Raw genomic sequence first — 25,182 nt, forward strand, 5'->3', positions numbered from 1 at the left:
GAAGCAAAGAAAGATTCCTGAGTTTGTTAGTAATTTTATTTATTAGGTGCATCTAACCTGTTCTATTTTTCTCTGAAATGAGATCAAATCAATGCTTCTATGGGTTGTCTCCAATCTGCACTGGAAAATTTTACTTTATTTAGAGACTTGTTGCAGAAAATATTCAGAATGCGCAGTTATTTGCTACCACAAGCGATCTCTGGTCCAGCCGCACATCAGAGCTGTATTTGAGCTTAACTATCCACTACATGAGCAACTGGGAGCTACATAGTATTTTGAACAAGTTAATGTTTGCACAATACGTTTGCAATTGACATGTTTGCACTTTAAATATGTTTACGATTTTAATTTAAGTTACTTGAAAAACGAGAAAAACAGATTTTTGTAATTGTTTCTCAGGGCTTTTATCATCTCTGGTGTGAGTTTAAAATATAAGTGTGTTAGCACTGTGCTGATTATCCCTAATATGAATAAATGTCTATTTATTCAATGTTTCTCTTCTTTAATACGCAATTGAAGTTATGCTATTCATGGATAAAAAAATCGTGATAAAATCGAAATCGTGATAAAATATTGGAAAAATCGTGATATTCTATTTTTGCCATATCACCCAGCCCTACCCCATAGTTGTCAGCGACCATGCTCCGGTTTCTTTAACTCTGGTAAATAAGAAGACAATCCCACCAAGCAAAAACTGGAGGTTTAATACATCACTGCTCAAAGACGAAGGTTTTATAGATTTTTTTTAAAAAGGAGTGGGCTTTATATTTAGAACATAATGATCTGCCTGGAACATCAGCATCTATTCTCTGGGAAGCAGGAAAGGCAGTGATGAGAGGTAAAATAATCTCTTTCTCATCACATAAGAAAAAAACGGAAAACAAACGTATTCAGGAGTTAGAAAAAATCATTAAGTCTTTAGAGGCATCCACAGAAGAAGAGTTAATGAGCAATTTACGTAAAGCTAAATTAGAACTTCATGGAATTATTGACAAAAAGACACAATTTTTAGCACAAAGACTACGAATAGAAAACTTTGAACATAGTAATAAATCAGGTAAATTTTTGGCTAGCCAGTTAAAAATAAATAAAGAGAAAACTACCATATCTGCTGTTAAAGACTCAACCGGGAATATAGTTTATGACCCTGAAAGCATAAACATCACTTTCAGAGACTTTTACCAAACTTTGTACTCACCACAGATAAACCCATCAGATAACGAGATCGATGAGTTCCTTGACAGGATAACACTTCCTAAATTATCAGACAGCCAAGTTACAGTCCTGGACTCGCCACTAACCTCAGCGGAGCTCCAGGAGGCCCTTAAATTCATGACGAATAGGAAAGCTCCAGGCCCAGACGGGTTCCCAGTAGAGTTCTACAAAGAATTTTGGATCATTCTGGCTCCAATATTTTTCAGAATGGTGAGGGAAATCGAAGAGAGCAGCAGATTACAGCCAAACATGAACTCAGCCAATATCAGTCTCTTGTTAAAACCAGGCAAAGACCCTGCATTTCCTACCAGCTATGGCCCAATTTCCCTTATTAATGTTGATCTCAAAATAATTTGTAAAGCCCTGGCAAAAAGATTAGAGAAGGTAACCCCCTTCATAATACACCCTGACCAAACTGATTTAATTAAGGATAGAGAGTCATCCACAAACTCACGTAGATTACTTAATTTGATAGGTTTCTCTTACAGTAGAAACATAGAAACTAGTATATTATCTTTAGATGCAGAAAAGGCTTTTGATAGTTAACTGGAAGTTCTTATTTGCAACTTTACATACATTTGGCTTTGGGAACTTCTTCATAAACTGGCTACAAACATTATACAGTTCGCCAACTGCACGTGTCAGGACGAACGACCAAATATCAGCTAGCTTCTGTCTTCCGAGGGGGACCAGGCAGGGATGCCCACTGTCCCCCTCACTGTTTGCTATCTTTATCGAACCACTAGCGGCAGCAATCAGGCAAACAACAGGTATTAAAGGGATAAAGTGTAAGAAAATAGAACATAAGATAAGTCTTTATGCAGATGATGTTTTACTCTTTCTTCGGAATTCTCAATCGTCTCTGTCTCATTCAATAGAACTGATAAACACTTTTTCAAAAGTTTCAGATTACTCTACAAACTGGTTAAAATCCACAGTTCTACCAATTAATTTCTCTTTTGTCAATTTAATTAACACACAGATGGAGTCAGGGAATATCACATACCTGGGAATTGGGTTAGGTGGAGTAGATGGAGTAGATGTATCTCAGTGACATCCCCCTGAATCAGTACCTTGACCAAAACAGTTTGGAGTAGAGAGTCACTGGCAATGCACGGGCCGGCGCGTGTCACTCAGAAACTCCCCACCAATTGTTGGTTCGTATCAATGCAGAATAAAAGAACAGAATAGAAAAAGATTGAAAAGATAGAATAAAGAAAAAACGAGAAAGACAGAATAGAGAATACAGAAAAAAGGAAGAAAAAGAAGAAAGAAACAGGGTTAGGGTTAGGGTTAGGAATGTCTCTCCCAAGTTAGCAGACCTAACCAAACTAAACTACATCCCACTTTTAAAGAAAGTGGAAGATGATCTTGCAAGATGGAAATCCTTACCAATATCACTCATGGGGAGAGTTGCTACAATCAAAATTATGGTCTTACCCAGAATAAATTACTTATTTTCAATGATCCCAAACAAACCACCAGCTGACTGGTTTAAATCTCTGGACTCCTCAATTACTAAATTCCTTTGGCAGGATAAACCTCTACGAATTAGCTTAATAACGCTTCAGAAAACCAAAGACAGAGGAGGACTGGATCTACCCAACTTTTATTATTATTTCTTAGCCAACAGGCTGCAATATATACCAAGATGGTTGCAAGATAACCCACTAGATGAGTCCTGGTTAGATATAGAACAGACACTTTGCCATACGATAGAGCTTTCAGACTTACCATTTATTAGCTCAGGCATAAGAAAACATGAAGGCTTCAAAAGTATTATTATCAGCACCTCTCTGACAGCATGGTGGGAGTATCTTAAAATGACAGTCTTCACTAGTACCATGCAGACGCACACCTATCTGGAATAATCCTGATATTTTGCAAAAGAATAAAATGATGAACCTTCCCGACTGGAAAAATAAAGGAATCCTATACCTGGAACACATATATGAAGGATTGGACTTCATCCCATTTAATAGAATAGTCTCCCAATTTGGAATAGATAAGAATAGCTTTTTAGAATACCACCAAATTAAATCTGTAGTAAAACAAAAATTTAAGCTCAATAAAATAGAATTACAAACACCACCAAATAAAAATTAGTAAACAACAAGAAAATATAAATCCTGAATAGATTAAAAAAATGCTGAATATTCCACAGTTAATGAGTACCTTTGATGTGTTTTATTTTAAAATGACTTTCTCGTGTGTAATTTGGTTATTCCACATTCAGTGTTAATGCAAAAATAAGTTTGTTTCCAAATTAAAAGGTTCAAAATTGCATATATGTTGATAAAGAAAATGTGCAAATTTGCCGTCACTTTTTCAAAAAATATTAAGTTTGGCCCGCGACTTTGTCCCAGATTTCCATTTCGGCCCAGTGTGAATTGGAGTTTGACACCCCTGGTATAATGGTTCATTTAAGAGGTGTCCAGCAGACAGGTGACTATAAAAGGGCATTATTTAATCAAGAAAAGCCCTTCCCATTTCATGCTGCCAGCAATGGCTCCACATGGAAGATAAGTGTCACAAAATCTGAGACAAAAAGGTGAGGGCTACAAGAAGATCAGCAACACTTTACATATCAAAATACTGTTGCAAAAGTGATCCAAAAATTTAGGAAAGATGGAAGTGCAACCATCTTACTTAGACGTTCAGGACGTCCACGGAAGTTACCTTGACAGGAGCATCTTCTGATCAGAAGGGTTGAAGAAAATCACCATGCAAGCTCACTGCAGTTATCTAATGCAGTAGAAAGCCAAACTGGGGTGACCATTTCCCGTGACACCATCCGGCGCACACTGCAGAGGATTGGGCATCGTCCACGAAGGAAGCCTCTCCTAAAGACCATGCAGAAAGAGATGAAGACTACTGGAATAAGAAGAAGAAAACATAATTTCTATATCGCCTCTCAAGATAAAAATCACGAGGCGCTTCACAAAAACAAAAAATGTAAAAATATAAAAAAGCATTTAGAAAATGTTTAAAAATATATTTCAAATAAGCAAAAATAGACAATTGTGATTAAAAAACTGTTAAGAAAGAGAGTGAATAGGAAAGAGGGAAATCAGTGGATCCTGAGGAAGGTGGAATAGGTGGGGAGAGCAGAATAAAGAGAGAGTGGTGAAGAAGGTCATACAAAAGCCAGCTTGAGCAAGTGAGTCTTCAGCTGCTTTTTGAAGGAGTTCACTGAGTCCACTGATCTCAGGCTCAGGGGGAGAGAGTCCCAGAGTCTGGTTGCCACAGCAGCAAATGATCTGCCACCTTTGGTCTTTAGCCTGGTGCGTTGCACAACCAGTAGGCTTTGATCACTGGACCTCAGGGACCTGCTGGGGTGTAGGGACTAAGAAGATCACCAATGTAAGATGGTGCTTGTCCATGTAAGGCCCTATAGACCAGAACCAGGATCTTGAAATGAACCCTGAAGTTGACTGGCAGCCAGTGAAGATGGAGGAGAAGCGGAGTGATGTGGGTGTGTTTGGAGGACTTGGTCAGAAGCCGAGCGCAGACATTCGGAACCACCTGTAGACTGTTCAGGGAGGTTTTGCTCAGACACGTGAAAAGAGAGTTACAGTAGTCTAAGCGTGAGGAGATGGAGGTGTGGATAACTGTCTCAAGTTCAGAGCGGGACAGAATGGGACTCAGCTTAGCAATGTTCCTGAGATGGAAGAAGGAAGCGCGAACAAGAGAACTGACATGAGAATCCAGGGTGAGAGCTGGGTCAAAGGTCACGCCAAGATTCCTGACAGAAGGTTTGGTGTGAGAAGCAAGCTGACCAAGAGAGTCTCTGACTTTGGGAACCAGCTTGTCTGGGGCACAGATGAAGATCTCAGTCTTATCTTCATTCAGCTGAAGAAAGCTCCCAGCCATACAGGTTTTGATAGTCTAAGCCAGTGGTTCCCAACCTTTTTCCCAAGGGACCCCGTTTTTTACCAGTAAAATTTTTGACGACCCCCTCCCATCCTCTCTTCCAGTACAAACATTATTAAGAAATGATAAAATTGTTCAAGCACATTTTAATATGCTTTGATTCAATAGATAACAGTAATAGTAGGCTCCTGTACAAAAAAAAGTCATTAACAAAACCAAACAGAGCATAATGTGCTTGACAGTTTGTATTACTTTTCTGAACACATTGTTTCTTGTAAACACTGATAAATCAATCATTCCTTTCAATAAACGTTTGACACATAACAAATACACTGAGCAAAATGTACTTAAATGTGTATATTACTGTTTATACTACATTATTTACTGTTAAGGCTGTGATTAATCAACCAGTCCTATCTTTAATGAACTTTTGACACTTGAAAATAAAACAGTGAGCTGAGCAAAATGTTCTTAAAAGTGTGTTACTTTTTCTGTACTAATTATTTCCTGTCTTAATATCAGTGTTGGGAACGTTACTTTAAAAAAGTAATTAGTTATAGTTACTGATTACTTTGTCAAAAAAGTAACTCAGTTACTAACTGAGTTACAAGATCATAAAAGTAACTAATTACCAACAAAAGTAACTACTTAGTTACTTTTTTCATTAAAGAATGCAAGAATTACTACAATAGTAAAATATAAATGACTAATGACTGAACATAAATGTATGTCCAAATGTTTTATATAAACCTGAATAATTTTAATAAATAAGCACTTAACAGGAGCATTACACTAATCTAGACTATTAAAAGGTCACTGTGTGATATTTAACAAAAACCCAATCAGCTAAAAACTAAAATTGCAAATAGAAACACCTGTAAAGGTTCCCGAGCCTTTAAATGGTCTCTCAGTCTAGTTAAATTACAGAAATAAATGTAATTTTGCACAGCATTTTAATTTTTCCAGCTTCACATAATTGTGTGTTTTCAGCAGCATTTCTGTTGCTGGTAACGGTTAAATAAATAAATAAATATCCTTTAAAATGACACTAGAAGAGGCACAAGCCTGATGGAGGACTTACATTTACTAACTTGGGTCAGACCCAACCACAGAAGAGCTGAAGCTTGGTGGTGAACACACACAGGTAGTTCTAATAACACCTGAGCTCCGTGCCGTCTGAGACTGATGCATCAGTGTTACAGCGGGACTAAAGACATGATCAGGAACAGGTTACAGCTGGATGATCTAGGAAGGCAGAAGATCAGGACGTCTGAGCGGTGAACAGGTGAGCGGACCTTCGGGACGTCCCGCTGTCACGCTAAGGGCACGGCTGCAGACCCGCAGATTCGCTGCTGCACGCATTTTCTTATCAGTAACAGGAACGACGTTTTGATACAAGAAGACGAAATTAATTAGTTTGCTCGTTACAGAAAGAAATATTTTTTATTAACGCGGTTATTTTAAACTGAGTTATTCCCGTTGTGTCTACAGAATGCAGTGACTGAGACCGTGAGGGTCTCCGCCCACCCGGCCAATTATCATCGTGTTTGTAAGTGTGTTACCGACACCTCTCTCTCCCTGGCTGCAGCTGAAGTGTGGCGGTCAGAAAGCCTCACGCTGCTGCTCAACGTTCGACAAGCACATAGTAACGCACAACGTTCCGTCCCCAGTAACGGTAACGGCGTTGCAACGACGGGAAAAGTAATTAATTAGATTATTCCGTTACCTATAAAAGAACGCCGTTAGAAACGCCGTTATACTTAAACGGCGTTACTCCCAACACTGCTTAATATCAGTAAACTTTTCACTCATGAAAAAAAAATGTGAGCAAAATGTAGGCTATAAACAAGTAATAAATTAAGTTTTAACCCCTTAAAGTGGAGAGGTCCTGGCGACCCACTGAGAGGCTTTGGCGCCCCCTTGTGGGGGTCGGGACCCCCAGGTTAGGAACCACTGGTCTAAGCAGGTGTGTAACAGCTGCAGCTTAGACATCTCATGGGGCTTAAACTAGATGTACAGTTGGATGTCATCTGCATAAAGATGGTAGGAGATTCCTTTGAAGGAGCTCAGGATGTGCTGAAGAGGAAGCAGATAGAGGAGGAAGAGCAGAGGCCCCAGCACAGAACCTTGTGGGACACCACGGGTCAGAGAGGTGGTGGAGGACCTAAACTTGGAGACGGCCACAGAAAAGGAGCGCTCAGAGAGATAAGAGGAGAACCACTCCAGAGCAGATCCTGATAGGCCTACCCAGTCTCTGAGCCTCTCCAGTAGCAGGTGATGGTCAACCGTGTCAAAGGCTGCAGTCAGGTCCAGCAGGACCAGAACAGAACAGTCCCCTGCATCACTGTGAGTCAGAAGGTCATTAGAGACCCTAAGAAGAGCTGTTTCAGTAGAATGAGCTCTACGAAAACCTGAATGGAAGCTATCATAGATGTTATGTTAATCGAGAGCAGCTGTGAGTTGTTTAGCCACAACCTTTTCCAAGATCTTGGAGATGAACAGAAGTTTAGAGATGGGTCTGAAGCTGCTATGGAGAGAGGGGTCGAGACTCGGTTTTTTAAGAAATGGGTGAATTACAGCATTTTTAAAGTAAGCAGGGACCTGACCAGAGACCAGAGAAGCATTAATTATAGAGTGCACGCTGGGACCGATGGACTGAAAAGCACTTTTAAACAAAGATGAGGGTAAGATGTTGAGGGGGCATGCAGAGGTCTTCATAGAGTTAACTAGTTTGGTTAACTCAGGCAAAGAAACAGGAGCAAAGCTATCTAGGATGATGAGCCTGGTTGGAGTCGGGAGAGGCAGAGATAAGGCTGAAGGAGAGATGCTAGATCTAACCTTATTGACTTTGTCCACAAAGAAAGACAGAAAGTTCTCACAGTCTGTAACAGAGTGGATGGAGGCTGTAGGAGAGGCAGGAGAGACAATGCTGCTGATTGTGTTAAACAGCACCTTGGGGTTCCCTTTGCTCTGGGACACCAGGTTGGAGAAATAGGAAACCCTTGCATCTTTGACTGCAGAGTTAAAGGATGTCAGAAGATCCTTTAGGTGCAGCAGATGGACGTGGAGATGGGTTTTCTTCCACAAGCGCTCAATTTTTCTGCATTGGCGCTTCAGGCTGCAAAGGCTGTCATTACACCAGGGAGTAGGGTTCACTGCAGGAACTGATCTGGTTCTGACAGGACAGATGTTGTCCAGAATGGAGAGGCAGTGCCCGTTAAACTGAGAAGTTAAGGAATCTGGGTCGTTATCAGAAGAACAGGGTGGATCAAAAGCAGCAGAAAAATTTCTAGCTGTGCTCTCATTAAGAAAACGAGAACTAACCATACGGTGATCAGGAGGTGGGGACGCAGAAACTGACAAGTTAAAGAAAATGCAATGGTGATCTGAAATATAAACATCCTCAGGACAAACACTTTCAGCATTTAGACTCGGGGTAAAAACAAGGTCCAGAGTGTGTCCCCTGGTGTGTGTGGGGCCAGAAAAATGCTGGGTAAAGCTGAAGGAGTCCATGAGGCTGGAGAAATTCATGGCAAAGTGATCAGAGGGATCATCAACGTGGATGTTTAAGTCACCAACAATCACCAGTCTGGACAGCTTCGCAGTGGAGGATAGAAAGTCACTACACTCCTGAAGGAAAGAACTGTTTGGACCAGGTGGACGATAAACCACAGCACAGAAGAACGGGTCCTTACGCCCGACTTTAATCAGCTGCAGTTCAAAAGAAGCAAAGTGACCACAGGTTGTAGAGCTACATGGAAGATGGTCTCTGAAAACAACAGCTAGGTCTCCACCATGACCAGAACCCCGGGGCTGGCTAAGAAAAAAAATAACCACTCGGGCAGAGTTCAATCAGGCCAGAATAATCAGATGTTTGCTGCCAAACTTCAGTCAGAAACAGAAAATCCAGGTTTTTAGAGAGAATTAGATTATTGAGCAGGAAGGACTTATTGTTAACAGAGCGGGTATTTAATAGAGCCATGCTGAGTGAGGAGGAATCAGAAACTACAGAAACAGCTGGAGTTAGTGGACGTAAATTAGCGGGGTTAGATCCATGGTGTTTATAAAAACCACTTATGGAGGGAACAGGAAGAGAAACCACTGAGGAATGAGGATAACCCGACCTTAAAAAACTTGGATGGATGAACCGCGCTGCAACGCAGCCTGGTGGGAATGCGGAAGTGGCGCTCAGGTCACCAAACAAAGGACAAGAAGCTAGAAGATCACGCCGATGTTTACTAGATAAACCACGCTTTAAGAGAAGTCTTATTCTCACCTGGATTCCTGCTCGTTAACCTCTTTTCCTCCGACGTTTTCCCGGGACCGGACAAATGTCGCTGGAGGTGCGCATCTCGGGACAGTCGTTTGGCTCCGGGCCAGTGTGCCACTCAGGTAAACAAACAGGATGGTATGTCCTCGGTGCATCTTGGGCGATCGTGAACGAACGGAAGAACAAAAGAGTCTGGCAATCATAGGAGATGGTAGCAGGGACACTACTGAAGAGGACCGCAGACAGGAGCAAGGTGGAAAAGAGGAGATTAGTGGAGAAAAGTTTGAAAAAGTGGCCGGTGACTGCGGCTAAGCCAAGCACAGGCGCCATCTTGTTGCCGACCGGAAGAGGACTCTACTGGGACTGGGACTCTAGACTCTCGAATGATGAGACAAAGATCACTGTTTTTGAACTAAGGATTTCATAACTGGATGGCGTCATAATGGTGAGGATTTAAAAGAGAATTGCATGGTGCCGCAGTGAAGCATGGTGGTGGCAATGTCCTTATGTGGGGCTGCATGAGTGCTGCTAGTGTTGGGGAGCTGCAGTTCATTGATGATATCATGAACTTAACAATTTACTGCTCTATACTGAAGGAGAAGATGCTGACATCACTCCGTGCACTTGGTCATTGTGCACTTTTCCAACATAATAATGATCCAAAACACACATCTAAAGCTACCATTGCATTTCTGAAGAAGAACAGGGTGAAGGTGATTGAACGGACATGTATGTTTCCTGATCTGAACCCAATCCAACACCTGAATTCTGAAGCAGCAAGTTGAGCATCACTCTCCATCCAGCATCCAGGCTTTAAAAGAGGTTATTCTTGAAGACTGGATAAAGATAGATGTTGCAATATGTCGCCAACTTGTTTATTAGAAGGCTTGGTGCTGTCCCTGGTGAAAAAAATCACAGTGGTCATACAAAATACTAGATGTAGTTTTTGTTGTGGGGTCTATTCATTGTTGCTTCAACTAATCTTAGTAAAATTGAAGATTTTGTGATCTAAATTAGATTATTAATCTTAATTTCATGTTATAGATTTAAACAAGCGTTCAATAAAACCCAGCCTTGTGAACATTCTGGAAACTGTTATTTTGTTCTTTGAACTACTGATTAAATTAGTACTTTTTAATGCAGTGTACTTATTTATGTTGACTACTGTATAAGCATTAGAGACGTAATAAAATAACACACTGAAATATTTCTACATTTTCTGTTATGATACCAAATCGATATTTAAAAGCAGTGTATAATGTTTTTATTGAGAATTTCTATGTAAGCTTTTGTTTTTCTTTTGCATAGTTCAATTCAATATCCGGTTGCTAGCGGCCAGCGGTTTTTATAGTCATCGTTCTGACCTAACAGTGCAATCTCACAATAACACTGGATGTGTCCTGAAAGTGTCTGGCCTTAATTTTCTAAAAAAAAATTTATTCTTAAAAATTACTAATATTGTCTGTCTTTTTGTATCACAATATATCGTATTGTCTCCTTTGTACAGTATTGTGATAAATCTTGTATTGTCAGATACTTGTCATTATACTAATAATATTATCTGAACATGTGCTCAGCATCATTTGTAGCACATGGTATTTGACTTTAAATCACCAAAATGTCTACATAGCTGAACTGTTTGGTCCACTCATGTCAACAATGTGATTGAGTGTGTCCTCTGTCTTTTTTTTTTCACTGTTCTTTTTTCATCCATCCATCCATCCATCAATCCATCCATCCACCACACACACACACACACACACACACACACACACACACACACACACACACACACACACACACACACACACACACACACACACACACACACACACACACACACACACACACACACACACACACACCTCTAGTAACCACAGAATAATATCAACTTCCTTGTTTGAAATCCTAAAGTTAAATGCAAAGTTTTGGGTTTTGGGGTCTTTTGTGGCAAAAAAAATACATCAGTCAAATTGTGAGATCACTTCATATTGCTGGTTTATAACGAATGAGAAAGGATGTCAGATTATTTGAGTATAAGCCCATTTGCACAAATCTGATTTTATGTGCAGAATGTGGTGATTTGTCTCCTTCATCCATTCAGAAGTATGAGTACGATTTAGTCTTTTCTTAAATATTTGCTCTAATACTAAACAAAAGAAGCAGCAGATTTACATATTTAATATAAATTTGTAAATATTCTGTTACTTTTGCCTCTTTCTTTTTTTTGACTGCCCACAGATGGATCTGCATTTAGTTTTGTTTTAATATTTTAGTGGAAACTTACCAAGAACTTATTTTGACATATTAAACAAATATTTGGAAACTAATACCAGTTTGCTTTTTTGTTTTCAGTGCAATCAGTGAGGAGGACCTTCATAAGAGACTCCTCTTCACGGTGTGGAACTCTGACTCTACAACAAGGTGTTGGACAATAATAAAATGAACACAAACTAAAATGAAAATGTGCCATTTTTTTAGCATTTAAAGCCAAATATATTAGGTATAATGTTTTTATTTTACATGGCAGCAGACGTTTAAAAACCTTTTTCAAGCTGCCACGTCTTTTATCCTAATTTGATGCAGCTGCATGCAGCATGTACTCTAAATCTGGTGGAGTGAATGTGTTACTTTTGCTTTCCTGCTTCAGCATACTTAATCTGAAACAAGGTCACTTGATTTTTGGGCAAATAAATCTCAAATGTTTCTGTGCTAAACTGTGGTGGCAGGCAAAAAGCATTACTGTGTTCTGGAAATATAGACGGTTATGCTGTTAAATTCATGTATTATGTAGACAATTTGCTCTGAATGTAGAATAATAACAGGATTTCCCTGTTTTATTTTAACAAGATAGAAATAACTTGCCTTGAGTATAAAAAATAAAACACCATAAACTACATGAAATAAATGTTAACACAGAAATATTGTATACTGAGACAGTTCAACAGCTCTGTTAAGATCAGGGAGTGATTTTAAAGATTAGGACCCATTTTGGGACTGTTTCTAGGACACAGATTAAGCACAATTCTTTCATTTTAGTAGAGATCTAAGCTTTATTCACACCAAATGTCTCTGCTGTATTCATGATAAAAGTCCTGTAGAACCAAAACATACAATTGACACTCAATTGATCAACATCAACGTGCTCGTTTGAATTGGGCATCGTTTGAATTTGAACGGTTCTGATTTAAATTCCCCATTTAGATTTCGGTTCTTATTGATTCTCAATACAGATTCTTGCAAGATGCAAGGGCTGTTTCTCAATACTGGAACACTGCTAGTATGTTCTTGTGTACTCAACAAGTATGTTCTTGGCAAAGACACCAGAAAGGTACGGGAGGACAAGGACAGTATTTGGAATGGAACCGTACTCCGTTGCGTCATGGCAACAAGCACTGTTTGTTTCTAGCTACGATTAAATGACCTGACATAAAATAAAAGTCCAGCTTGATCCTTAAAGAGGGACTGCACACCATCACAAAACGTAACTCCACCTCTAGTCAAGATTTGAAAAATGCTATGAAAGTGGGTGTTGCCAGGAGGCACAGAGTGGCATGGCCAAGTGTGGGGTTGCACACAATTATGTACAATAACAGACAACTTAATATTTCTTTATTAGTATTTCTGATATAAAACTCTACAGTTATTAGATTTCATCTCTGACGTTCGGAGTATAACGGTTGCGACACAATGCATTGTGGGAAACTGCTGTCCCAAGTCTGCAGAAGGATGCATTGATGCATCCTCAAGCAAGAACATATGCAGGAACTTTGAGTAAACTTGGATGCATACTTGGGATTGGAACAGTCCTTGGGCCATCGTTGATGATGTTTCACAAGGACATGAGTACACAAGTACAGAGAAGTAAGCATATTGAGAAATGGCCAGGGTCTAAAAACAATTCACGTTTTAAGCGAGCCAGCCATAGGTCTTACTTGATTAAATAATCAACCTGGGAAGGAAGGGGACAAGTGGGGTGGCCCCATATTTCCAGGGGTAGTCCCCTCTGGCCACCCTTTGGAGCACCCCTGTATCAAAGGCCTGGTTTGAATCCTATTCTGAGAAGATATTCTCACATATTCTCTGAACTTTCTTGTCAGCAAACAAGGTTGTCAGCAAACACAGCCGGCAGCATTACCAACAATCATAACTGTGATCTCTGCGGGACTGATCTTTAGCCCTGCAGCACCTGTGTTCATCTCAGAAGCAATAACCAGATCCAGCTGAAATGTCATGCAATGTGCTTATTCAACACACACCTCTGTTGTACTGCTGCTGTTGAGGATGTCGTGGGAAGCACTGCCACTTCAGCAAATCCTCTTTAACACCTCTGAAGGTGAGCTAAAGTAGTGCTCTAGCCAGGTTCAGTTGATCTTTTCACAAATACAAGCACCTTTGTAACGTGTGGACACAAAAAACTGTAAAGACTGATTAGATTTTCACTTACATGCCAATATAATTAATCCAAAATGTTCCAAATAGATAAACAATCATTGGATAATGTGAGTGCTCTAGTCAAATACGAAACAATGTCAGCAATACACAAATGAAATTCACTATTAAAATTAATATAAATAAGGAGCTGCTTCCTGTTGTTACCAAAGACGCAATAAAGACTGTAACAGTTTGGATAATGGAGACTTGGACGAATGTTTAACTTTAGATTGTAGCCAGCAATTGGATCCAGAGGACTCCAATGTTATATGCTTGGGATCATGTCACTTTCAAAAGACCATTCTTTGCTACTTTTTTCGTCATGCAGCCTCAAATTATTAGTTTTTTCTACTTAAAAAGCCATAAAACCCCCCAGGTTCTGTACTTTCATAGCAAATATCTCATAGTTTCTGCCACTGAAAACAAAGTAAGACCAAATGGTACGCCCGAATTATGAGTTTTAAAATAACAATTCTCAATAATATTTATTATTGAGATTTACAGTCATAATTATGAGGTTCAAAATCATATTTATAAATTCCAGTAGCATAATTGTTGGTCAGAAATGTGCCTCTATTCACACACAGGTTACATTCACAGCAAAAGGTTTTTCATAAAGGTGTTTTAATTCTTTAATTCCTGACACTAGAAATGTCAGATAGAATATTTTCATTTTATATTCAAATCTTTGTTGGACAATAATAAAATTATCCACTTGAACATGTTTTAATATGTACTTATTTAACAAGGCAAGTGTAAGATTTGGTAGGTCAAGGTTTTAAGGAAAGTACTGACCTTGTTAGTGAAGCAGCAGTCTTAAAATGAGGCCTGTCCAATCCAAGGTTTAATTATTTATCCTTTTATTGTAAATGAGGGAAAAGAAGCTAGTTGTTCAGTTGACTTATTTGTTTGACCGCTGCAGAAACTTGACCTGGATTAAACTTTCTCTCAAAAATATAAACCAGTGGTAATTTTCATGTGCTGAAATAATGTTATCTAAACAAATTTACTAGATATTCTTCTTTTAATTAACCAATGTTTAAAAACTGTATATTTGAAGTAAATAAAACTACTTGAACCAACTGAGAAAGGATGACAAACTCATATGTTGTCATCCCAATGAGATGGCTGCTTGATCCAGTTCCTTGGTTATTTTTTACCAAAGTGCAGACACGATGCAGTTCAGGTGTTCATTCAACCTGACAGCCAGTTTGTCATCAGAACAGCATCAGCAGCTGCATGGCTTCATTCCAGCTGTGAGCTTGTCTACAACTGTTTTTCTCATGTGTGCATTACTGAGCAAAACCACTAAAACAACACAGTCGCACACACTCTCAGAACTGTCATGCTACATTCTCAGTGGCCAAGTGTTATGAGTGTCTGGCCTGAGACTAGGAGCTCAGGGTTCAAATACCTTCGGGTCATACCAAAGACCTTGAAAATGGGACCCAATGCCTTCCTGCTTGATACTCAGCTTTAATGGGTTGGATTGGCGGTTAAACCACCAACTAGTTCCTGAGCGCGGCCACTGTTGCAGCTCACCGCTCCCCACGGGGATGGGTCAATTGCAGAGATGTAATTTTTTTTTTTTTTTTTGTAATTTCACCAGTGTGTGATGACGACTAATGGGACTTTTATCAACGATTTGCATGTTCAGATTGTTTTGTGTGTCTTCTTTATGAGTTGTTATTCTGCAGACCACTCCACACAAAGAAAAACAAATTCTCCTATTCTAATTTGTTACAGATGGATTTTTATGGAGCCAAACTGGGAAGAAAGAAAATGCAGAAAACATTAAAAACAGAAAGTTAACATTGTTTTTTTCTGTACTGAAGCCGAGTTACACGAGATCCTGATTTTGCTCTTGGGTTTTCATTGATCTACTGATTTATTTTCTCTGTCTGCCTCTAAACACCAACAGAGTGAGTGTGCTGCTCGGTTGCACCAGCTTTGGCATGCGCTCCCTCATGGAAGCAGAGAAGGTAAGTTTAAACCATCGACATATAAATATTGGACAATACGTTTCCATAGGCTTAATAACACGTTTTTGAGGATAAATGGGAGGTGGCCACCACCACCATTTTGACTGTCTCACAGGTTCCGTCAAGCCCAGACAATTCCACAAAAGGGAAGAGAGGTGGAGCTGAGGGTGGGGCTGTAAGGCTGGGATCAACTGACGACACCTGGTCGAACTAGCTACAAACTAACCTGAAGCTAACCCAAAGCTAACGCGGAGGCGGGAGCTAAGCTAACGGAGGTAGCAACCTAGCTACAACCGGAGTTAAATGTGCACAACACCAGAGCTTCTGAGTCAGAGATACGCCGGGCTGACCGCTGGGTAAAACCGGGTGGAACACAGAGGTCTCCGAGACCTCCACAAGCCGGCAGCCGCACAGCAGACAAGCGCCGCTGTGATCTGAGATGTGCAGAGCTGCCGCTGGGGAGAACCGGGTGGAAAGGTTTCCATCCCAGAGCTCCACAAGCTGGTAGCCCGCGCAGCACACAGAAGCCGCAATCAGACAGATGCGCCGAGCTGCGGGGAGGGGAGAACCAGCCGGCATCCCGTGCAGCAGACTGGAGCCGCGATCAGACAGAGATGCGCCGAGCTGCGGGGAGGGGAGAACCGGGTGGAAAACATCGGTTTCCATCCAGAGCTCCACAAGCCGGCAGCCCGCACAGCAGACAGAAGCCGCGATCAGACAGAGATGCGCCGAGCTGTGGGGAGGGGAGAACGGGTGGAAAACAGAGGTCTCCCGAGAGCTCCACAAGCCGATAGTCGGAACCCAGCTCCACCAACATGTTATATTTCAACCCATTTTCTAAAGTGCAGCATTATGTTAAATGCACTGGGTTTTACCCTATTACATTTAAATTTCATGGTTAAACAGTACATGTTAAAATCTAAGCTCAGCTCGGCAGTGACCTAAAATACATAAATATAATTTTACTTACCGAAAAAAATGAAGTGGAGACTCCTTGGACTAGGGTTGTCATGGTATGAAAATTTAACCTCACGGTTATTGTGACCAAAATTATCACGGTTTTCGGTATTATCGCGGTATTTTTTAAACGGTGTTGCATATGTTCAGAAAGCATTGATAGTCCTGTTCTACACAAACTGAAATAGTTCTGAAAAGGTTTAACAGTGTTTATTAAACCTAAAATAACACAAAGCCTTAGCAAAAGTGCAACTTTTCACAAGTAAAGGAACAAATAGCTTATTTTTCTGGAACATGTTACAGTAGTCAGTGCAGGTTTAAATTATACAAATCCAAACATTCAAAACATAAACAATATGTAAACAAATCAAAGAAACACCACTTGTTTTCTCATATACTTGTTTTCTTCATTATCAAAATGAAAATCTAAAACTCCAGTCCACACTTGACTTGAGCACTGTACAAGTCAACCTTAAAAAATATGTATTTAAAATAAATAGCCACTTTAAACAAATTACTAAAATAACTACTACACTATGTAATCAAATCCAAATGTCCAAGTATAAATGGCATTGAATAAGTAAACAAATCAATGACAAGGAACTAATTGTATATTTCTCTTCATCATCAACAAATAAGATGCTTCATCCAGCAACAGGGTGTCCGTGACACGGTTTAAATGCTGGCAGAGGACGCTGCGGCTGCAGTATATAGTGACTCGTTGCATTCTCCCTCAGCCAAAAGTCCTCACGTCATGCATTTAAGCTAAAATGCTAATGTTAACTTACCTTGCACTGGCTCTAGAGACGTGGGTGATGGTCACGCAGATGTGCCATGAGATTTGAAGTGTTGCTGCCTTTTGCAGACACTTGTTTCCTGCACGTTCTGCAAACGGGATAGCAGTCTTCTATTAACTGTCCCTCAGCATTTTTCAGAAATCCAAAATATGCCCATACTTCCGATTTAGTCTTCTTTGAGGGCTGATGGATGTCCTGGGCGCTGCCGTCTCCTCCTTCGGCCATTATTTCAGCTTCAAAGTTTTGGTGCCGTTGCAAACTAAAAAGTGCGTGTGCGCGCCGCGGGAACTTCAGCTGAAGCGACGGTGGCTGGTAAGGGTCACCGCGCCGAAACCGCGGCCACGGTAAACCCACCGAGATAATTTAGTTTATTAAAAACTGGACGGTTATTTTTATTGTCAACTTTTTTACCGGGGTTTACCGCTATACCGGTTACCGTGACAACCCTACCTTGGACACTCTATTAGTGCAATTAATGCCACAGCAAGTCATTTTGTCCAGCAATTGCACAAATAATATCCAAAAAAGAATACACAAACACAGAGACTCAAAATCCCGGAACTGTTTCCAGGCCAGACCGAGGCTCTACTGAGGCCTTTCCACGGAGCTAGCTCTGTGGTCACGTGGGTCGGATGCTCATTAATTATACAGAATTTTAGGCTTTTAATACACTTAAACAGAAGAGTGAGAAAAAAAATCACCCCCCTCAGAGTTGTCATGAGTGTAAACTAGATCATTTCAACCAAAAACATGTTTTGGTAACAGGCTGTAAACATGTTTATTTCTGCTGTGAAATTGGTATTTTTAACATGGGAGTCAATGAGGATTTGCTCGCTTCTGACACCAGCCCCCAGCAGATGAGGGTGGAACTGCAATTTTTGGTACTTCTTTAATTTTTGAGCCGCATTGTGGGGGCTTGGTTTAAACTCAGACTGCAGGTCTAAACATATTCTGTGTACTTTTCAACTCTTGAGTGTGTGTTGTAACCATCAGACCATGAATTTAAGAGTTTAATTCAGTGTGAAGAAATTCCACTGACCTCAATAGTTTGGAGGAAACACTTTAGGGCTAGCAGTGTCACTGGGCTGCAACGCTGCCTTCAGATAAGAGAACAGGAACACAGTTTGATTTACTGGGTTTATCTCTCCTGAAGCGAATATGGAAACACAAATTACACACTTATATGAAAGGCCATTTATTTTTGTTGTTGTAATGACTGTTATATTCATCTTTTTTTATTTAAGGTGGTAGTATTTTCAGATTTAGTAGCCATACGATTTAAATTATTCTTCTCATTGAAGTTGCTACACAATTTATTATCAGATTTATAATTAATTTATATCTTTTGTTTAAACAGATTTTAATAAATAAATCAAGTTCTGTAGTGCATGGCCACTTTGTCTCCAGTGAGTTTCTCTGCTGTTTCTTTGATTGAATGGAGACATTTTCAATAGGAAAGATGACTAAAAGATCCACTATTGCACTAAAAGGGCTTTAAGAATTAGCTGGATTGTTGGTTTTGCAGATTATTAAAGAGCAAAATTCCCTGACTAACAGCTGTTTGTACCTTGAACCATATTGTGATAGAACTGTCTGTAAATTCTTGCAGAAGATCCCTTTTCTCCTTTTCCCCTAAATGTCCACCTAGAGGTGTGTGATATTATGTCAAAGTAAGTAAAACATTTTTTACATAGCACCTTTCAAGACAGAGATCACTAAGTTGTTCACAATCACAAAAAAGGGGGAGGGCTAGTCAAAGGAATGGTAGAACACAGCAGGAGAATAAATGAATGACATAAAAGCCAGTCTGAAAAGATGAGCTTTGAGCTGCTTTTTGAAAGAGACAAACAAGTCCCCTAATCTCAGACTCCCCATATTAGATGAAGCGATGACCTATCGACACAGAGAGAGCCTATTATCTATGCTCTAGTGCAGGGATTCCCAAAGTGTGGTGCACGCACCCCTGGGGGTGCGCGAGCTGCCGCTAGGGGGTGCACGAGGTGAAAAGTGTAATGGCTGCGGAGCTCAGAGAAGTCTGTCAAAAGTCACCATTAGCGTAGCCAGAAACTCATTTGTGGGTGGGCCTAAGAAAATGTAAGTGGGCCCAATAAACGTAATTGAAAACAAGTATATTTTGCTTGTGTGTGTGTGTGTGTGTGTGTGTGTGTGTATGTGTGTGTGTGTCCTCCGCACATGCCCTAGCTCAGGGGTCGGCAACCCGCGGCTCTGGAGCCGCATGTGGCTCTTCCTTCCATCTGATGCGGCTCTCTGTGCTTGTAAAATAATGAATGGATATTTAAATAAAATGCTTTATATTTTACTGCATTAATTTTACATCTGTATGCCAATTCTAAATGTAAAGATTGTCTGCGTAAACCTGAAATGGTCCAACCCGGTCTACTGTGTGACCGGGTTGACGCGTCACGCTTGTGCGTAATCATAGGCGCTTCTGAGCTGAAGACGATGTGAGATTCTGGGACTCTCCTCAGGCGCCACATTGGAGACAGGAACAAGCACAATTCAGCCAAAGTTTTATCGTCAGGGAACATTTTCTAAGTGACAAGACCGGGTTTGGAAAACTCTCGCTTCAGTGGAAGGAATCTTCCCGCATGCGCTCTGGTTCTGCAACACGTTCCAAGCCCCTCTCCACATCTTCAGCTCGCTGTGCACCTTAAGTACGCGCTGACTGAGTAGTGTCCAGCTCAGATGTTCAGAAAGGAAATCTTTTCTTGAGTGATTTAGCTACATCTGCGATTTGCGAAACGAATTAAATGTCAGTTCGTCTGCATGCGTCGGGATAATTCTTTCTATTCTTTCTCCGTCAAAATAAACGGCCAAATACAGGAACTGTCCGGTCAACACAAGCCCTGCTTTTAACTGTTCTGTTTTCTTGTGAAAATTGTTACAAATTTAACTTGATTAACACCAGAGCCGCAGGCGCACTGCGCCGTTATCTCCGTCGCTGTAAATGAGGGAAAAACAAAATGATCGGATCCTTTTCTGACCTTTCCCACCTACAAAGTTTAATTACAACAATCAATTGTGACAGAGCCTGGATTTGTATTCTGAACAGTCTAAACATGTTTTAAAAAGAAACGTATGACAAAAGTGGCACCTGCTCAGTAAAACCACCAACAGGGTGAAAAATATGAAAATATTGTAGGCAGAGACGGGCAACAACGTCTGGATCCACTTTATATAAATCGTTTTATTGATTATCTTCTTATGAAAGATAGCTTTGATGTACACGAGCGACCGGTACCGACTGCTGTCACCTGTTGTGAGCTGCGCTCTGCTGTCTGAGGGTAGGCCCCGCCCACAACGCCGCGGCTGCTGCGGTGTTTTCTTTACTGTGGGAAACGGGTAATAATGGCTCTTTGATGGGAACAGGTTGCCGACCCCTGGCTTAGCGTGACGTCTGATATATATATATAGCCATGCCCTGATGTGGGGCTGGGGGGTGCGTCAACATGGTCGGGACATAGAAGGGGGTGCGCGGCTAAATAAGTTTGGGAACCACTGCTCTAGTGCAAATTGGTTAAAATCTTTTAAAATACTCCACTTGCTTGGAGCTAGAACAGGCAACTCCGACCCTTGAGAGCCAGTATACGGCATGTTTTTGTTGTTTTCCTGCTCCAGCACACCTGGTTTTCATCAACAGGTGATTGACAGGCTTCTGCAGAGCCTGATGAGCTGCTGAACAGGTGATTGTACTGTGCTGGAGCAGGAAAACGACAAAAACATGGTGGATAGCGGGTCTGCAGGACTGGAGTGGAACACCCCTGACAAAGAGAAAAAGAGTAATAGTTTGCAATTTACTGAACAACGAAGGTCAGTCATTTAAATTACAATGTAAACTTCATATATATTTTTTGCAAAATAGCTCACCCTTAAAGCACATTGAGTTGTCTCTGTGTAGGAAATGTCTTGTCTTATGCCCACCACTTAGTCTTTGATTTATTTATTTTTGATTCTGAAATAATATCCAATAACGTAAAACACCTTGATAGAGTACGCATATAATTTTATTGTGAACAAAGCTTTTTTACCCTATGTAAAGAAAGTAGCCTGTACCACTGTCGCCTTTCTGATATGCATGGTATGTTAAGGTGGACGTGAATGTTGCAGAGATCCAATAATACTAATGGGCATTTAGGAATTTTATTGTTAGTCTTGGCACCAAAATGTGTTGGCAGTTCCTTCTGATCTCACCTAGTACAAGAGAAGAACAACATATTCCTGCAGTTACATAACCTCACATGGAGCTAAAATGGTCTAGATGAGGCCAGCTGCGCTGACTTAAATCACGTGTTGACTTACTGCCAGGCTTGATGAGAAGAGCCACTTTTTTTTTTTTAGGAATAATAACATTTTTCCTCACTGTCCCATTTGACCTCAGTGTTTCTCAGACTTGGTCCTCATGGGAGTTTACAGGCTAGAAGTTGCAGATATAAACCTCACCCACTGAACTAGCAGGGAAGAAATCCGAGCAGGAAAAACTCAAGCTGCACCAGCTTTGGGGAAACCTCATTTATGTGTAAAAACACTGAAGCGTGTGTCCTTTATCAGGGTCATCTTTAATTCAAGTCAGCATTTAAATAGAGCAAGTGTTGGAAAAATCTTTTTTCATTCCTTGTTTAGCTTTAATATATTCTGACATCTCTTTATTGCCTTTGCAGATGTGCACATTTTTACATTTCAAGAAAATCTGTTTTTTGTTTGGTCGCTGCCTGCAGATGTAACATTTTAACACCTTATTATGTGATGAGGTATTCATGTGTAATTTCTTCATTGTGTACCGTCAGGCCTTTCTGTTTGGCCTTTTACATCTTTCTCTGCCTAAATAGGTTTAAGTTGATTATTTTGATTTCTCCAGCAGTTGTGTTTTTACTTAGCTGTGTATCACATGGAAACAGCTGTGAGAAGTCAGCTCACGGCACAGCTAGATAGAACCGGTTCATTCTGGGGTCAAAGAAACATCATTACTTATTAAACTAAGTAATATAATAAGAGTGTAGTTAATTTGTTGTCACTTAATTTAACTTCTACATGGAAATTATGCATCAAAACCACATTATGTCTCACTGAGGCTCACCACTCGCATCCTTTAACATTTATCTCAATGAATATTTAATTGGACTAATATGGTAAGAAGGGTGCTTTGTCTTTGAGTCTCTTCCTCTTCACCGTATCTGTTTGTCTCTTCTCTTGTTGTTTTTCATTTATTTCCAAGCCATCCCTGGTTATGAGTGTTGGCCCTTGTTTTGCTAACTGCTTCATTTGCCTGTCACATCTTGGTATTTGTGTTCACCCTTTCACTCCCAACACTCTTTTTGCCCCAATCGCTGTGATACTGTGGGACGATATTTGATGTTGGTTTAGATCCCTCCCTGTTTTTAGGACATTTGCCCATCCCCTCCCCCCTTTTCTGACAGCATGCAGAAAGCTCTGATCAGATGCTAAAACCTGAGATTGTTAACACATTATTCAGCATCAAAACATGTTACAACAAATGTGTGATGGTGAAATGAAACTGTCCTCTTGTCAAGCTATTGTTGTTAAAACTGTGTCTTATCAGGATTATGAATCCAGCCCAATCTGCCACAACCTACACACACACACACACACACACACACACACACACACACACACACACACACACACACACACACACACACACACACACACACACACACACACACACACACACACGGGAACGAGCACACAATGCAATGTTTAGTTTACAAAGCAGATGTAGGACATCAATTACTGAAATGAGCTAAGCAGGTGTGTGTGTGTGTGTGTTTGTGTGTGTGTGTGTGTGTGTGTGTGTGTGTGTGTGTGTGTGTGTGTGTGTGTGTGTGTGTGTGTGTGTGTGTGTGTGTGTGTGTGTGTGTGTGCGCGTGCAGCCCTGAAGGAGTGGACAAATTCGAGTTTCTGTCTGCTTCACATGTCTCTACAGAGATGATTCACACTAATTTCAGTCCTCACTATGTAGAATCCTTGAGCTTACAGCCATTATTCTTCTGCATATGTTCACAATACACGTGTGTGTGGTTTTATTTATTTTTGCTCTAGGAGGTTCAAGGATGGTACTATCTACTGGGGGAGGAGTTGGGGAGAAAGAAACATCTTAAAGTGCCCACACAGCGCAGTCAGCCCAACGCTGGTAAGTTAAGCTTAGTGGACAGGGAACGCCCATGTTTAAGCAGCTATTAAGTATGAAATAACACAAATAATTAATATAATAATCTTTTAAAATATTGCAGAGTGCATAAGATAACCTAAGCCACACCTACGAGTCCCAGATTTGAAATATTTGGGATGTTTAACATGAAGATACAGAAAAACTCCTAAAGCTTCTAACCACATAAACCGAACAACCTGGGTTTGTTTTTATGTTCCCCTAAGAATAAAATGATTTTTCTTTTGCTTTGCTGCATCAGATATTTGATGAAAAAATAGATCAGTTTATTTTATTTTATGATATTTATTTATTTTATTTCTTCTGATGCTTACAGTGCTCAGCATAAATGAGTACACCCCACTACATTTGTCAGAAAACCTTTAGTTTCCTTTTCAGAATCAACTTTTTCTATGAGATACCAAACAACAAAATATTCCCACAAATGTGGGTCACTGATTGCAAAGAAGATTTTGCATACACAAAAAAATTTGGATTTTCCTAGCAAATCCATTCAAGCCCATGTTTTTAAAATGAGTATTTTATAAATTCCTGGAGGAAGGCAGAAGACTCCTAATTATAACGCTTTTGTCACAATATCTGAGAAAGGAAATGGTTACTTTACACAAAAAAGGTGAGGGTTACAAGAAAATCAGTAAAGCTTTACATATCAATCAAAATACTGTTGCAAAAGTGATCCAAAAACTTGAAAAAGATGGAAGTGCAATCATCTCAGAGACATCCAGGCCGTCTATGGAAATTAACATCTCTGCAGGAGTGTCTTCTGATGAGAAATGTTGAATAAAATCATCATGCAAGTTCACTACAATTAGCTAAAGCAGTAGAAAGCCAAACTGGAATGACCGTTTCCCGTGACACCATCCGACGCACACTGCATCTCCTAATGTCCATGAACAAAAAGGCACACCTAGGATTAGCTATGGGCCCATGCTGGAAGAGATGAAGACTACTGGGACTCTATACTCTGGAGTGATGAGACAAGGATCACTGATTTAGGAACTAATGGTTTCTAAACTGTATGGCATCATAAAAGTGAGGATTTCAAAGAAATGCATGGTGCCTACAGTGAAGCATGGTGGTGGCTGTGTCCTTATGTGGGGCTGCATGAGTGCTGCTAGTGTTGGGGAGCTGCAGTTCATTGATGGCATCATGAACTCAACTATGTACTGTTCTATACTGAAGGAGACGTCTGTGCTCTTGGTTGTCGAGCACTTTTCCAACACGACAATGATCCAAAACACATGTAAAGCTACCGTTGCATTTCTGAAGAAGAACAGGGTGACGGTGATTGAACGGACATGTATGTTTCCTGATCTGAACCCAATCCAACACCTGTGGGGAATTCTGAAGCAGCAAGTTGAGCCTCGCTCTCCATCCAGCATCCAGGCTCTAATTTAGGTTATTCTTGAAGAATGGATAAAGATAGATGTTGCAATATGTCACCAACTT

General features: G+C 40.4%; 1 protein-coding gene across 1 annotated transcript in view; it reads left to right on the top strand.

Annotated features, from left to right (window-relative positions):
• The window catches only part of LOC139070250 (regulator of G-protein signaling 3-like), a 37,821-nt gene that overhangs the window by 10,022 nt on the left and 2,617 nt on the right, over positions 1-25,182 (top strand). The window contains exons 5-8 of the mRNA XM_070551977.1: positions 11,714-11,782; positions 15,714-15,774; positions 23,607-23,697; positions 24,800-25,033. Of these exons, the coding sequence (XP_070408078.1) occupies positions 11,714-11,782; positions 15,714-15,774; positions 23,607-23,697; positions 24,800-25,033 (455 nt within the window). The remainder of the gene's footprint in view (positions 1-11,713; positions 11,783-15,713; positions 15,775-23,606; positions 23,698-24,799; positions 25,034-25,182) is intronic.

Source organism: Nothobranchius furzeri, chromosome 6, assembly GCF_043380555.1.
Source record: "Nothobranchius furzeri strain GRZ-AD chromosome 6, NfurGRZ-RIMD1, whole genome shotgun sequence".
NCBI classification, from domain to species: Eukaryota; Metazoa; Chordata; class Actinopteri; order Cyprinodontiformes; family Nothobranchiidae; genus Nothobranchius; species Nothobranchius furzeri.